Source organism: Phocoena phocoena, chromosome 3, assembly GCF_963924675.1.
Source record: "Phocoena phocoena chromosome 3, mPhoPho1.1, whole genome shotgun sequence".
Lineage (NCBI taxonomy): Eukaryota > Metazoa > Chordata > Mammalia > Artiodactyla > Phocoenidae > Phocoena > Phocoena phocoena.
In genome coordinates this window covers 162397543-162412639 of record NC_089221.1, presented here as the reverse complement: position 1 = coordinate 162412639, position 15097 = coordinate 162397543, and the positions used below count along the sequence as shown (strand labels likewise).

At 56.4% G+C, this 15097-nt stretch overlaps 1 protein-coding gene across 1 annotated transcript; it reads right to left on the bottom strand.

Moving 5' to 3' along the window:
* Nucleotides 1-2244: 2244 nt before the first annotated feature.
* SLC25A42 (solute carrier family 25 member 42) lies at nt 2245-12539 on the bottom strand. Its single transcript, XM_065874989.1, has 7 exons — nt 12459-12539; nt 8365-8470; nt 6796-6821; nt 5933-6099; nt 5418-5534; nt 4781-4932; nt 2245-2975 (listed from the first exon to the last, which is right to left on the bottom strand). The coding sequence occupies exons 1-7, from the start codon at nt 12537-12539 to the stop codon at nt 2668-2670; spliced, it is 957 nt and encodes a 318-aa protein (XP_065731061.1). The 3' UTR covers nt 2245-2667.
* Nucleotides 12540-15097: the final 2558 nt, after the last annotated feature.

Here is a 15097-nt window from a genome sequence, read left to right as displayed (position 1 = left end):
TGTGCCCCCCCACCCAGTGCTTCCTGAGTACCACATGGTCCATCCCGACTGACATCCCCAAAGGGACAAGTGTGTCCCTTTGTGCACAGGATCTCTCTGGAAGGAGACACGAGAAGCTGGTAATGGGAGACATCCCTGCAAAGGGAACTGGGAGGTAGACCTACTTTTCATGGTAAACTCTTTGTGCAGTTTGCACTTTCTAGCATTTAACAGTCCAAACAGCAATTACATTAAAAAAAAAGTTTATTCAAAAATCTGTCGATGGGGCTTCCCTGGTAGTGCAGTGGTTAAGAATCCGCCTGCCAACACAGGGGACACGGGTTTGAGCCCTGGTCCGGGAAGATCCCACATGCCGCGGAGCAACTAAGCCTGTGTGCCACAACTACTGAGCCTGCGTGCTGCAACTACTGAAGCCCACGTGCCGCAACTACTGAAGCCCACGTGCCTAGACCCTGTGCACTGCAACGAAGAGTAGCCCCCACTTGCTGCAACTAGGGAAAGCCCACGCGAAGCAACGAAGACCCAACACAGCCAAAAATAAATAAATTAAATAAATAAATTAAAAAAAAAATCTGTCGAAATAACTTCAATCCTGTTTTTGGTTCATGGGGGGTGAGGGCCAGAGCCGAAGAAGAGACATGGGCAGGAGAAAAAGTCATTTTAATTTTTATTAAATATACTCTCTTGTCACAAATCTTTAAAATATATAAACATTATATATAAACAAAGTGTCTCCATGGCGTCAAAATGTAACTCCAAATCAGGCCAGGCAATCAGTGAGAGGGGTGACTGCCGAGAGTGCAGGTCCGACTGTGTGCAGGGCTGGGGGGGGGTTGGGGGCGGTGCTGCCGAGGCTCGCTTGGCGGGGAGCCACCTTGGGGAGGCACACTGGGGCCAGCAACCCTGGGGGACCCTCCCCGCTCCTGCCCAGCCTGCAGCTGCCTAACCATCTATTTGGTCTCACCCACCTGGGGTGGACCGCCAGTCCCTGCTGTTCTCGCCTGCGGGCCCTCACGTTCCCATCCTGTCTCCCTGTGAGGGACGCCCCTGCCTCTCCTGAGCACTGGGCAAGGCTGGGGGAGAAGGTGGGTCGGATGCTTACCCAACAGGACAGCCATCACAGGCTGCTTGGGCCCCTGGGAATGGGAGTCTGGGGACAAGACTGGGGCTGGCTGGTGGAAACATGCAGGAAGGACAGAAAGAGGGGTCTTCACACCCACGGGACTAAGGCAAGAAAAACAGAAACAGGACAGAACGAAGGGAGGAAATGAAAATCACAACTGGAAATGCATGTGTGGCAACGAAGATACCCTCTCAGACCCTTTCACACATCATGGCTACTGAGCCCACTGTGAAAACCGACCCTCTGGTGGTCCTGGTCCTGGAACCAGGTTGGACTGGTCAGGGTTTACTGTGTCTAGACCCAGGGCCAGCCAAATTGCAAAACCAAACCAAAAAAAACCAAACTCCAAATGTTATTAGGAAACAGGTGTTTCCAAGTCCCTGTGATTCCCGGTGGGCCCTGGGGGGCCTCCTCTGTGAGACCAGATCTCTGGGGTACCCTGACGCTTCCAAGCTTCCTGCGCCCAGGCCAGATGCTGTCTCGGGCTCTCACTCTGGGAGAATCAAGGCGGCCAGCTGCCTCCATGTACTCCGTTCACGAGAAATCAGACAACCCCACGGGCCTTAAATTGCCCCATGTCCCAGCCAAATAACTGCTCAGGTGGGGAGCCAGGGATGTGCCAGATGCCATGGGTCCCCCCCACGAGCCCCATACCTATGGGCAGAGGGTCAGGGCCTGAGGCCCAGCCTCCATCAGTGCAGCCAGTGGGGCGGGGATGAGAGCTTCCTGGCAACCCAGGCAGATGCTTCAGATGCTGGGGCTCAGACCCAAACCCATGGCAATTCCTCAAACCCTGTTGCCCGGAGGAGGCGTGACCCTCCTGAGAACATTACAAACTGGGGCGTGGGGAGGCGCAACAGAGGGGAAGACCCAATCCCAGGGGCCCGGGATAGAGTCTGGGATCAGGGTAACACTCTTAGGAGAAGGCTGTGCCCAAGCTGTAGACTGGGACAGACAAGGAGTCGTGTTACCAGGGAAGTGGTGAAGGCAGGAAAGGCGGGTCAGGCAGGGCGGGGCGAGAGATTGCATTTGTAGCCACAGCTGAGCAGGAGGCTGGTCTCATGGGGACAGGGCGGGCAGGAGGCCAGGCCTCAGCCCCACACTCTCTGGGGCTGTCCCCACCACGGACATAGACTCGGAACAACAAGGGGCAGGCGGGGTCTGGCTCTGAGCCCAGGGGGTACCAGGTCACTAGAACCAGGGGCCTGTCCAAGGACACAGAGCGCACCAGGAAGCAGTGCTGGCCCCTCATCACTCAGGGCATTCACGGTAATACCTCCCGGGGCAGCCCCGGCCCTGCTGAGGCGGGAAGAGGAGAGCACGGGAACTCCGGCCCCCAGGTCCCAACAATGCACTTCGAGGGCCACTGGCTTTCCCCTCAGACCTGTGCGCACTGAGCCCAGGCCCCCCAGCTTGTTCCACAAGGCGCATCCGCGCACCTCCTGGGTGGAACCCCGCGCACCCTTGCTCGCTGGGCTCAGAAACAGAAGGGGTCAGCGGTCCACCGCGAACTGAAGCTCGAGAGCAGCCGACCCCACTGGTCCCTAGCTCTGCAGGTGCCGCAGCAGGATCTGCATGAGGTCAAAGGTGGTGAAGCTGATGCCCACAGCGATGGGACCCTTGAGCCAGTTCATGCTCAGGCCTTTGTAGAGGCCGCGCACCACGCCCTCCTCCCGCATGATGGTGTGCATCGTGCGCGCGATGGAGGTGCGCTGGTGGCCCGTGACGCCGGCCGTCTGCATGCGCCGCCGCACCACGTCCAGCGGGTAGGAGGCCGACTGCCCGATGAGGCCCGCGCAGGCCCCGAAGATCATGCGCTCAAAGGGGTAGGGCTGCAGGCGGCCACTGTACTCTGCAGGGGAGGGGGGAGGGGCTGTGAGGGCGACGGGAGGGGGCGCACACCCGTGCACCCCTGCGCCCCGCGCTCACACGCGCTGGCAGTGTCACAGCTGCATTTCAGGACCTGACCGGCTCTCCTGGGCCTTCCCACCCAGGCCATAGCTTCCCTACTTCCTCACCTACTGGTCCCTCGTTTTCAATCAAATTTGAGAGATGAAAGATTTTTACAAGACAGAAAAGCACAAAGAATCATATAACCAAGTCCTAAGACCAAGAACGAGCTCACACCCAGTCACTCTTGTTTCTCGTCTAGTAAAGGGAAAACATCACTCAGTGGGAAGCAGCCGCATAGCACAGGGAGATCAGCTCGGTGCTGTGTGTCCACCTAGAGGGGTGGGATAGGGAGGGTGGGAGAGAGATGCAAGAGGGAGGGGATATGGGGATGTGTGTATACTTATCGCCGATTCACTTTGTTATACAGCAGAAACTAACACACCATTGTAAAGCAATTATACTCCAATAAAGATGTTAAAAAAAAAAAAAAAGGGCCTCCCTGGTGGCGCAGTGGTTGAGAGTCCGCCTGCCGATGCAGGGGACGCGGGTTCGTGCCCCAGTCCAGGAAAATCCCACATGCCTTGGAGCGGCTGGGCCCCTGAGCCATGGCCGCTGAGCCTGTGCGTCCGGAGCCTGTGCTCCGCAACGGGAGAAGCACAACAGTGAGAGGCCCGCGTACCACAAAAAAAAAAAAAAAAAAAACTGGAAAAAAAGAAAACATCACTCATGTCTGGAACCCTCTCCACGGCCCAGCCTGCCTGACAGGCACCCTCCCCTGGGTGCTGTGAGGGCAGGTGGGCTGGAGGGAGGAAGGGGCAGCAAGGGATCATCCTTTAAAAATGTGTTGTAAATTGGAAACTAGGAATTAAAAACAGTGAGATGCCCTACTCACTCAGCAGATTGGCAAAACATTAAAGTAACTGCCAGCACCACCAGGGGTGAGAAGGGGGCAGGGCGCCAGGGCAAGAGCAGTTACTGGAAGAGCAGAGGATGGAGAGTAAAACCAAAAAAACGAGGTCTCACACCCACACAAGGAGAGGAGCTCTTGATGTCAGCTGATCACAGAAAACCCACAAATGGCCTCACGGCGCCCCAACGGGGGACTCCCCCCATCCACTGCTAAAAGGATGGGTCAGAGCTGCACTGCCCAGAAGTGTAGGAGGTGACCGCTCACTTGCTTCCCATAACCAGGAAACAGCACAAGGCTTGTTCCCGCTACACAAAAGCGCAGGTAGAAGGGTTTCCAACGGAGTTGAGGGGTGGAGCCCCACCCCTAATAAGGAGGCTCAGGGGAGTGGGGCTGGGGGTTCTGGACAAGGGATCTCAGCTTTACCTGGATCGTTTTCCTTCTTTAACAAAAAACATCCTGGAGCAAATAAGGCAGTTTGTTAATGACTGATCGGACCAGGCGGGGGCAGGTATGGGTGGGGTTACAATGTTCTTTGTACTTTTCTAGTTTCTCAAAATTACCAAAACACACGAGGGCACTTCCCCTCCGTCTAGGTTTTCCCCGTAGGCCTGTGTGCGCACCAGGGGCCTCCAGCCCTCTGGGTGACACTCTGGACTTCACAAGGTTGCTCTCAAAATGAGGCATTAAAGGTCAGGAGTCCAGCTTCCCCGGGGCTGGCCTGATATGTGTCTTCTGATCCAGACCCTGGGCCCCCGGCCTGCCCCTCCCAGGGGAGTTTTAGTGCCCCTCTGCCTCCACCCGCCTCCAGCTCTGTGTGACCCACGGAGGTGCTCCCCGGGCTCCACACTCCTGACCTCTGTGCAGGCTCTTGAGTGTCTCGTAGGTGAAGAAGCTCAGGCCGGCGTAGGGAATGACCCCCAGCACGGTGGGAATGAATCCGTGGTAGAGGGTCTTCAGCCCCTCTTCTCGGGAGATGCGGATGAAGACGTGAAAGATGTTGCTATACCTGCAGGACAGAGCGGGGGGCGGGGGGAGGCCTCAATTCACTAATTCTCGCCTCTTCCCACGTCAGCGGGGACAGGCCTGGATGCTGACCGACAGAACCTCACAGAAGTCCTGGCGCTCGAGGGGTCCACACACGCCCAAGGCCATAGCCACCTTCACCACTGGGATCACTCCGCCGTGCTCAGCGCTTGGCTGTGTCTGCCTCCACATGAACACTTCGGGTTGGATGGAAGCAGAAACTGATCCCCAAGCTAAGAGACCCAATTACGGCCTTTCTGGAACAGCTGTGGAGCCGCACACCCGGCCCGCCCTGCGGTACCGGGAGAGGGGGAGGTAGCAGAGCCTCAGCCCAGCTCTGTCTGCAGCTGGATGTGGAAGCCCAGACCCAAACCCCAGGGGCCCAAGGGAGGGAGCCCACCCGGGGACCCCACTAGACACAGAGCCCCCACTGCTGGTGAAAACGACGCCGTGCGTGGTAGGACTCACATTTCCTTTGGGGTCACGGCCATCCGTGCCCTGACCAGGTCCAGGGGGTAGGTCAGCGAAGCGGCCGTCGTTCCAGCCAGTGCACCAGCGAGGAGGCGGGGCCAAGGGGGCAGGGCTCTGAAAGAGGGTCGGGGAGGTCAGGGGCCAACGCCCCCGGTGCCCACAGGTCTGGGGGCGGGGAGGGATGGAGGAACGGCACCGGCTGCAAGGCAGCCAGCCGAGTTGAAGCGGGCGGCGCGGGGGAGAGTCTCTGGGTGGACATCATTTTTAAGTTCCCCCGGCTGCCTCGCCTTTCCCCCTCCTCGTACGAATGAATGAACAACGAGCACCTTCCCTACCCGCTCTGGGGCACAGGTAGGATCAGTGGCCGTCCTGGGACTTAGGTTCTGAGGGGAGACCGGATAAACAAGAGAAGTTCTGAAACGCTGAGCAGGTGGAAGACAGGAGAACAGGGTGATGTAATCGCGCTGAGAGGGGTTTTTTTTTTGGGGCGGGGGGCGGGAGGGAGGGCTCACTCTCCGCGGAAGCCGTAGTAGCTGCCCAGCAGGCGCTTGTACTCCTCGTGCGCGCTGAACTGGATGGCGGCGTAGGGCACCACGCGCACCATGGTGGCCGAGTTTCCGCGCCACAGGCTGAGGAAGCCTTCGTTGAGGTAGGTGAAGTAGAGGACCCGGAAGGCCTCCTGGGGGGAGGGCAGGGGAAAGGGGCAATGTCAGTGCCCTCCGTCTCTGCCTGAGCAGTGCCTTTGCTGGCAGACCGCTGGACCTCCCTGCCCACCTTACGTGGCCCAGCCCTGCGCCTGGGGGCAGCCATCGTCCCCCTCCCCCGCATTCTCTGGGCTCTGCGCTAGGACCCCCGCACGCCCAGCCCCAGTCCTCCGGCCCTGGGAACTGGAAAGAGAGCCAGAGGGAACCAGGCTTGCAAAGCAGGCTCAGAGCCCTACAGAGGGTGTTTTGTTGGCATCTGGTAGTCTAGCTTTTTAAAATATTCTTCTTTTCTTTTATTAAGAAGGTTAACACCTCCGTGTTTAAAAATAAATCAAATATGACAACTGTGAGTTTAGACTGTCAAGTCCTCTCACCACTACCCCAAGGATGCGGGGGGGGGGGGGGTCTCCCGTCAATTCCCAGGGTGGGCTGTGTCCAGGCAGAGCTCAGGGTGCAGATGGGTGGGCTTGGCCCTGGTGCCTGGCAGGGGAGGCCTTGGTCACCCAGCGGCCCTGCAGCTGGCCTGGGGCGGGGGTGGCGGAGAACCAATGGGAAAAAGCACCTTGAAAAACGTTTCCCCAACCTCTACCACCCTCCTCCTCTGCCGCTGCCAGCCCAGCAGGGTGGAGGTGAAGGTCCTAGAGCAGGGGCTCCTTGACCTAGTGGCTCACCTTGGCAGAAAATCTTTTCGAGGACACTGGAAAAAAACAAAACAAAACACAACAGAGAGTGTGAGATATGAAGGATGGGACCCTCCCCCCAGTCTGCATGACCCCCTCCTCAGGGGTCTGGTCTGAGCATGGGGAGTGAGAGCCTCCCCTGGGAATGCCTCCCCCCCAACCCCTACAAGGGCTGAGGTGGGGGCCTCCGCAGCAGAGTCAGCCTCCTCCCAGGAGCCTCGTTACCGCCCCCGGCCCACGTCCAGGCCCCTCTGCACACCGGCTTCTCCCGCTGCCACCTGACCCCCAGGACAGTGAGGATCTCTGTAGGGGCCTGTGGGAGGACGCACCCCTCCGGGGTTGACACCCAGCAGTCCCCACCCCTGCTGGACCCCCTTCTGCCAGACCCATTTTGGGGAGGCATCCCAGCCACCAGCCATGAGGGGGTCAGCCAAGGGGGTGTCTGACATCTGCGGCCTGCCCTCTCCTCTCTCTTCTCCACGGCCTGGCCCGGGCAGCCCTAGTGCCTGCCCACTCTCCTGCTCTCCAGGGCTGCCTGGCTCACCCCCCGATCCCCCGCTTCCCAAGCATCAGCTGTGTTCCCAGGATAGCCTTGCGCTCCCGTCTGTGTGGACGTATGCACACCACCTGCCTTCGGAGTTACACCCAAGCTCCCTGTAGGGCGCTACACTGAGCATCTGTTCCAGGAACAACACAGCTGCCTGTGTGTGTGTGTGTGTGTGTGTGTGTGTGTGTGTGTGTGTGTGTGTGTGGTGGGGAAGGGACGTGTGCTCAGCTGCATGCCCATCCTTTCCCACGTCAGCTCACTCCTCCACGCCCTCCTCCTCAGGGAGGTTGATATCAATGCTCCTGTTATATGGATGAGGAAACTGAGGCCCAGCAGTCCTCTCCTCCCAAACAGCTGAGGGGCAGGGGTCCCAGGTTGTGACGGTCCTCCTTCCCAGCACCCCTCAGGCACTGGCCACCATCTGCAGGATAGAAAGGCCTCATCTTCAGGGGACCCTGTGCCTGCTCAACCCTAAGAAGGGAGGGAGATGGATTCTTGAACTGTGTCCTCCCCAGCGATATATCCATGTCCTCACTCCCTGCACCTGTGAACACGACCTTAACTGGAAACAGAGTCTTTGCAGATATAATTAAACTGAGGTCACACTAGAGGAGGGTGGGCCCTAATCCAGTGACATGGGTCCTTATAAGAGGAGAGGACCCAGACACAGAGGGGAAGGCAGAGACTGGGGGGAAGCGGCCACAAGCCAAGGATGCCTGGAGCCACCAGAAGCTGGTCCACCCTCAGGGCCCCAGCAGGAACCAATCCTAGAGACACCTTGAATTTGGACTTTTGGCCTCCAGAAAGTGGGAGAATAAATTCCTGTTTTTCTAAGCTGCCTGGTTTGTGGTACTTTGTGACGTCAGTCCTAAACACGAACAGACTTTCTAAGTGGATTCTACAGAGGCGTTTTAAAAACCACTTTGCAGAGCAGTCTGGGGGGCCGTGGTGGGGGAGGAGGATTGCTTGGCAGCTTCTCTATCACACGGGATAGATGGACAGGCAGCGTTTACCTTGGAAGATTATTTTGGTTCGGTCCAGGGGAGCTACCGCCGTTTTGGCAAGAGCGCCAGCCAGGGCCCCTGACAGGAGGGAGCTAAGAACTTGCCTGTGATCACTCTGCAAGAAAACACATGAACACGCAGTCTGTCATCAGAGAGGAAGAGGAGGCGTCTGTTCTGCTTGGGAAAGTCTCCTGAGCGTCTACCTTCTCCCCCTGGTCCAGGGCTGACAGACACACAGTGGCCAGAGTGACACAGCGCTGCTAGGCCCTATGCATGCTGGACACGGGCTGAGCCATGGTGGGTCCAGCAGCCACAAAGCCTGGTGGGACACAGTGAAAACCTCCTGGGCCATAGGGACCAACCACATGAGAGGTCATGCACTGGCTGGGCTGTCCCGTGAGGTTCCAAGTTCTCGGAGACGGCCTACGACAGGACGAACTCCAAACATAAGCGTCACCCCTGACCTGTCCTACTTTCAAGCCTTGGTTCCACCCACCACCTGTGTGTGAGGGATTCTCCCGTTGCAGTGTTTCAGGGTAAAGGTTCCTGGTGGTCTGGGGAGTGGGTGGGGCATATTAGGCAAGCAGACCCTGACTGTTCAGCGTGTCTCCTTTCCACAACTTTCTATCAGGACTTCAGGGGCTGGCTGGCATCTGTGGCTCTTCATCCAGCCAAGGCAAGGGCGATGGTGACAGACGTGGCTGACCAGCACTGTGCACTCCTGTGGCCAGCCTCAGAGCCAGTGCTTTCCCAAGTCTTCCTGTGGCTCCCCGAGCCCCGGCTCCAACAGCCCTCCTTCCCTAGAGGCCCAGGGAGACCTGAGTTGTCACACAGGAAGCCACCTGCTCATCGGGTTGGAGTCTCCATCCCCGCTGCTGACTCAGCCACAGAACTTTCTGGAAGTGCTCTTCTGGACACGCCCCACATGTCCTCACTCTGCAGCGTGCAAGGCTGGTGAGGAGCAGGTAGCTCAATGATCCCGGGAATCTGTGAAGTCCGCTCGGACCAGGCGCCCTCAGGGGCCTAGAGACACGTGGAGCGGGGCAGGGGCATGTACAAACCTTCACCACTCCCCTCATGGGGCTGCCAGTCCACGGGGGGAGCCAGACATGAACTAACTCTTCAGACAAATGTGTGAAGAATCACCAATCTGGGAGGGGCTATGAGGAGGGGGCTCGGGGCTCCAGGAGAATGCGGGGTGAGGGGTAAGGAACCGAGGTTGAAGGATGAGGTACACCTAACTGCAGGGCTTGTGTGTGTGTGTGTGTGTGTGCGCTCATGCGTGTGTGACACTCTTAGAGGGGGAGGAACGCAACACTCAGAGGCCCCAGTGAGAAGGAGTGGGGGGCCCTGGGGGACCACTAGGAGGGCAGGGTGGCTGACACAGGGAAAGGGACGGGCACAGGGAAGAGAGAAGAGACGAAAGGTGGGTGGGGCTGGACCCCACAGAGTGTGGAGGCCTGACAAGGAGGCTGGTCTTTGCCTAAAGAGAAATGGAGAAGTGTGGAAGGTGAACAGGCCATTTTAACTGGAACCAGAGAAGAGGCAGCTCCTGTGAAACCCAGGATGAAGATGGCCGAGGAGGGGACCAGGGGAGGCTGCGAGAGGGGCGGGATGAAGGGGCATTTGGGGGTACAACTGGTAGCCTGGGTCCGAGTGGGCATGGTGGAGTCCAGGGCTACGCCCCAAGTTTGCTCAGCTCAGCGGGTGGCTCAGGGGGAAGGGCTGGGTCTGTCCACACTCCTGGCCTGAGTCTGGGCTCGGTGCTCCCTTCACCAGCCCAGCTGACCTCTCCCTAAAAGAACAGAGTCCCGCAGCAGTGTTTTCCCCTCTCAGTTTCTGAGGCCAAGCTTCACCAGGGGGTTCCATCTTCTTGCTTCACAGAGGCCTGTCACGGGGGACCCCTGCCTTTTCTGGGTCACACAGCAAGGTTCTCGTCCTTTGGTCCCATTGGCTTTGAGGGTTGTGGACATCTGATGCCAGAAGGCTCAGTGGTGTTCCTGGCACCAGCTCCGAGGCCCTGTGCCTCAGTTTCCTCTCTGTGAATCAATGTGGTGACAGCTGACCTCGAGCCACCGTGAGCAAAGGGAATGCCCTACGGGGAGTCTACGTGCTCTGTGGGCACCAGAAGTGGAGCCGATGTGTACCTTCCATTTCCTTCACCAGGTTACTTCCTGCGCAACCTGTGGTACTTACAATCACAAAGCCAGCTCTGCACATGGGGAACACACATCCTTAAACCCTAGCTCTCAGTGTGGCGCTCCAGGGACATGCTGTGAGCCTACTTCACATGCTTAGTGGAGGAGGCTGGCTGCTGCTGCCTTCGGCAGACGCTCCCACTGACTTTTTTTTTTTTTTAAAGAGGCATGGGGGCAGCACATAGCTTATTTATTTATTTATTTATTTATGGCTGCGTTGGGTCTTCACTGCTGTGCGCGGGCTTTCTCTAGTTGATGACAGTGGGGGCTACTTTTCATTGTGGTGCGCGTGCTTCTCACTGTGGTGGCTTCTCTTGTTGAGGAGCACGGGCCCTAGAGCGCGCAGGCTTCAGTAGCTGTGGCACGTGGGCTCAGTAGTTGTGGAGCACAGGCTTAGTTGCTCTGCAACATGTGAGATCTTCCTGGCCCAGGGCTCGAACCCGTGTCGCCTGCACTGGCAGGCGGATTCTTAACCACTGCGCCACCAGGGAAGCCCCCACAACTGACTCTTAAATGACCACAGCTGGCTTATTCTTTAAAGAGCTTGGTTGACATAGGCATCACTGAATGGTCAAAGTCTCCATACCCATCATATGGAGAGATCCTGCAAATGAAAAAGGAGGCAGGCAGCCTGACGGAGAAGAAACAGGTGATCCACAGATGGGATCCACACCAGTGGTGAACATCACAAGAAGATGCCTGGCTCCTTAACTAAAGAAATGGGACTTTGCAGAGTGAGCTCCCTGCACTGGGCTGGCCAAGCAGGCCAAGACTGACGTGGGTTGTGCCAGCCAGCGCAGAGGAAAACCGGCGCTGTGTGTGTCCCAGTGCACGTCAGGCACGGGGGCCTTTGCTGGGCGTGTCCGCTTGGCGGGATCCATCGGGCCAGTGGAGGGAAAGCCACGTCTCCCTCACACTCTGACGCGAAGTTCACTCAACTGTGAGGGATGGGTGCCTGCTCTGGGGCTTGCCCCGCCCCCGCGCCCCCAGCATGGTGATGGTGGCCCCGAGAACCAGTCCTCCTGCCCACCTGGCGTTCCACAGGGAGACTTGGAATTTGGGGAAAGGTCAGGAGGGCCAGAGGATGCTGCTGCTTCAGGCTTTGAGCCCATGGACTTTGAGAACTGCCTGCGGGTGCCTGAGCCAGCCTGGCAGTGAAGGTGGGTTGGTTAGTCCATGTTCTAGGTTCAGCTGGGAGAACTTCTACTGGCTTCTATGGTGAACGAGCACAGGACTGATCCAATTTCTTCTCTTTTTTCTTTTTCTTAAATATTTATTTATTTGGTCACGCCGGGTCTTAGTTGCAGCGGGTAGGCTCCTGCAGGTGCAGCTTACGGGCTACTTAGTTGCAGCACATGGGCTCCTTGGTTGTGGCATATGAACTCTTAGTTGCAGCATGCATGTGGGACCTAGTTCCCTGAACAGAGATCGAACCTGGGTCCCCTGCATTGGGAGCGCACGGAGTCTTCACCACCATGCCACCAGGGAAGTCCCTGATCCAATTTCTTTATGAGGGAATAAGGCTTTTGTCTTCAGTTGAAGGGCGTAATCGGAGATGAATTTCAGAGCTGAGGGTAAACTCCTCCCTGGAGCGAGGAGTTCCCCTGCAGCCCACCCCACCTTTGGCTAATTCTTCTGCGTTGGCAAGTCTGAGTGAGAAAAGGGGCTCAAGGACACCTTCGACATCCCAGCCAAATTTGGGCGAGGTTTTGGCTTCTTGCCAAGTGGTAGGGCAGCTGGATCCACAGCACAAATGGGGCTATGAAAATGGAATAGGAGGCAGCCTGCATCACCCCCTCACTCCCCGGCCTCGCCCTCAGCGTGTTCGGGGGTGATTTGTAATGGGGTGTGAGTACAGAAGAGGGACTGGGTGAGAATGCCCAATGGGGGGGCCAGGGTACTTGCCTTTGAAGACACATGAGCGGGCAGGATGGGCTCGGCATCCTCACGCAAACGCACCACGCCTTCCTTCACACCATTACCCATTCCAGGCCTGCTCAGGACGGCGGGAGACTCAGTCCTGGGGAGCAAGAAGGGACGAGGTGAGAATCTGGCCTCCTCCACCAGTCTGGGGCCTCTGATTTATCCTCAAGTGGCCCAATGCCAGCATTGCCCCAGTGGCACGCTTCTCCTAACCTGGCTTCTGTCTCTCTGCAGGATAAAGACACCCGAACCTACATCTGGATGTCACAGTCCCCTGACCTGACTGCTTAATCATTTACAAAAGCTCTTCTCATCAGCTCTTTTATTTCATCCTCACAAATGGGCCTCTGAGTCCTCTGTTTTTTTACCCTAGTACCAACTGCCCAGATTGGCTCAGAGAGGTTAAGCTGGCAGCAAGGTCACACAGCAGGAGGCAGGGGCATGGCAGGGTGTAGGGTGTGGAGGCTGGAGGGCTCCACCTGCCCTGGAGCCCAATGCCCTCTGGGCTTATGCCAGCTTGGACATAAGACTCCGTCCACAGAAATACTTTTAGAAAATTAATCTTTGTCCTACTGTGTGGCTGCCTGCCCTTTGCGGGCAAGTTATAGTAAAGTGTCCTAATACTTGAGGATTTCTCCCTGGAAACCTGTAAGCAGATAAGTTAGGGGGTCCCTGGAGAAAGAGAACCAGGAATGGCTCTCTTGACATAAGAGAAGCCATTTTGGCCTAAGCCACCTTGTGAGCTAAGCCTGACAGCAATGCTTGCCCTTGAACAGGTCTCAGTAATTAATGATCTAAAGCGAACAAAGGAATGCAGGAACAGAGAAAAGGCAGTCAGACAGTAGTGCAGTGATAAAGCAGAGCCCTAGTTCCTCCTCAAGGGATAGACATAATAATAAATATATCTTTGAGTTCTCTGGGAACTAAGGCCCCCACCCAGGTTGAGGGTGGAATGATGTTGACCCTCTTGACTTCAATCAACTAAAGCTTGGACTCTGTGGACCTTTGCCCCAATTCTATGCTGAATTCTCCTCTGCTCAAGCCCCTTCATGAATATGCATGTACCCTGAGCTTAAAACTTCCCCAATTTTGCTGTTCGGGGAGACACTGCTTTGGGAAAAGTCCCCGGTGTTCCCCTTACTTGCTGAAAGTCATAATAAATCCTTCCTTTTCCCCTCCCCATCTTTGGCTTGGTTGTGTCTATTGGCTTGACACCACCAAGAGATGAACCCAGTTTTCAGGTAACACAGGCTCGTGTCCAAATTTCCTCTTATGAAAGAATGTCTTTTCCTCTTGTAAGGACACCAGTCCTATTGGATCGGGGTCCACCCTAACAACCTCAAGTAATACATCCTTCCTTCTCCCCATCTTTGACTTAGTTGTGTTTATTTGCTTGACACCCACCAAGACGTGAACCCAGTTTTCGGATAACAAACCTACCTTTAACCTCCTAGTGCACGCGCACTCAGAGCTCAGCCAACCACACGGAGGGGACCAGGAGGAAAAAAGGATGAAGGACTGGTGTCACGGAGATGCCACTGGGCACCAGTATGCTTGGAGGTATCCCTTGCTTTAAAATCACCCAATGAATCAATATGCTTTCCTGTAAAATGATGCAAACGAGGCAGATGCCCCCCTGAGCCAGCTCTGGAAGCCCCTCCTGCCCTCCAGGTCCTCCCAGGCACCCGCTGGTACGGAACATCCTAGGAAGCACAAGCAGGATTCTGTTCCAAGTGGCCTCTGCCGCTGTTTCCTACCTAAAATGGTCCCTGACTCGGGGATGAACAGCTGCTTCTAAGACGGGGCCAGAAACTCAACAATGAGCCTGGACCACCCTGAGGTGTCAGGCAGGAACCAAAGTCAATGGGACTGTGAAAATGGGACACAAAGGCAAATCAAAGAGCTCCTCGTGGCCAAAGCAGGAACGCTGAGCAACAAAATCAATAAAGCAGTGTTGGGTTTTTTTTGTTTGTTTTTTTGTTTTTGGCTGCACCAAGGCATGAGGGATCTCAGTTCCCCAACCAGGGATCGAACCCGTGCCCCCTGCAGTGGAAGCACGGAGTCTTAACCACTGGACCACCAGGGAAGTCCCAGAAGTGTTGGATTGTAACCCAAAGTGTAAGATAAATAGCCGAGAGTCCACATGGATATAAACAAATGATTGAATAAATAAATAAATGAGGGAGAAGAGACAAATCTCCCAGGCAGAAGAATCCCAAATAAATTACACAGATGCTCAGCGCTGGAGGAAGGGAAGCATAAGCACGACCCCTTAGGTGTGGGCCACGTGGCAACTTCCTTCCAAAGAGCACAGCACACAAAGGGGGGAAGGGAGTAACCTTACAGCGAGGACACCTGACAGACACCACCTCAGCCACGTGATCAAGGTCAACACCACAGTGATAAGTCACACTGACAGCGCGTGCCCTGGACACGTGTGTGTGTGTGTGTGTGTGTGTGTGTGTGTGTGTGTGTGTGGAGAAAGGCACTTCCCCTCTGTGGTCCTCCGCTCCAAAGCCCAGTCCAACCATGAGAAAAACACCAGACAAATCCCAACCAAGGGCCAAGGGCCATAGAACACCTGACCAGTTCTCATCAAAACCGTCAAGGTCGTCGAAACC

What these genes read in the sequence shown, in the direction of transcription:
- SLC25A42 (XM_065874989.1), bottom strand. Translation starts at nt 12,539, where the DNA reads ATGGGTAATGGTGTGAAGGAAGGCGTGGTGCGTTTGCGTGAGGATGCC. An exon ending in AACCAAAATAATCTTCCAAG is followed by an intron (nt 6,822 to 8,364) that starts GTAAACGCTGCC and finishes GTTTTTTTCCAG; the next exon opens with TGTCCTCGAAAAGATTTTCT. An exon ending in TACTACGGCTTCCGCGGAGA is followed by an intron (nt 5,535 to 5,932) that starts GTGAGCCCTCCC and finishes ACCCTCTTTCAG; the next exon opens with AGCCCTGCCCCCTTGGCCCC.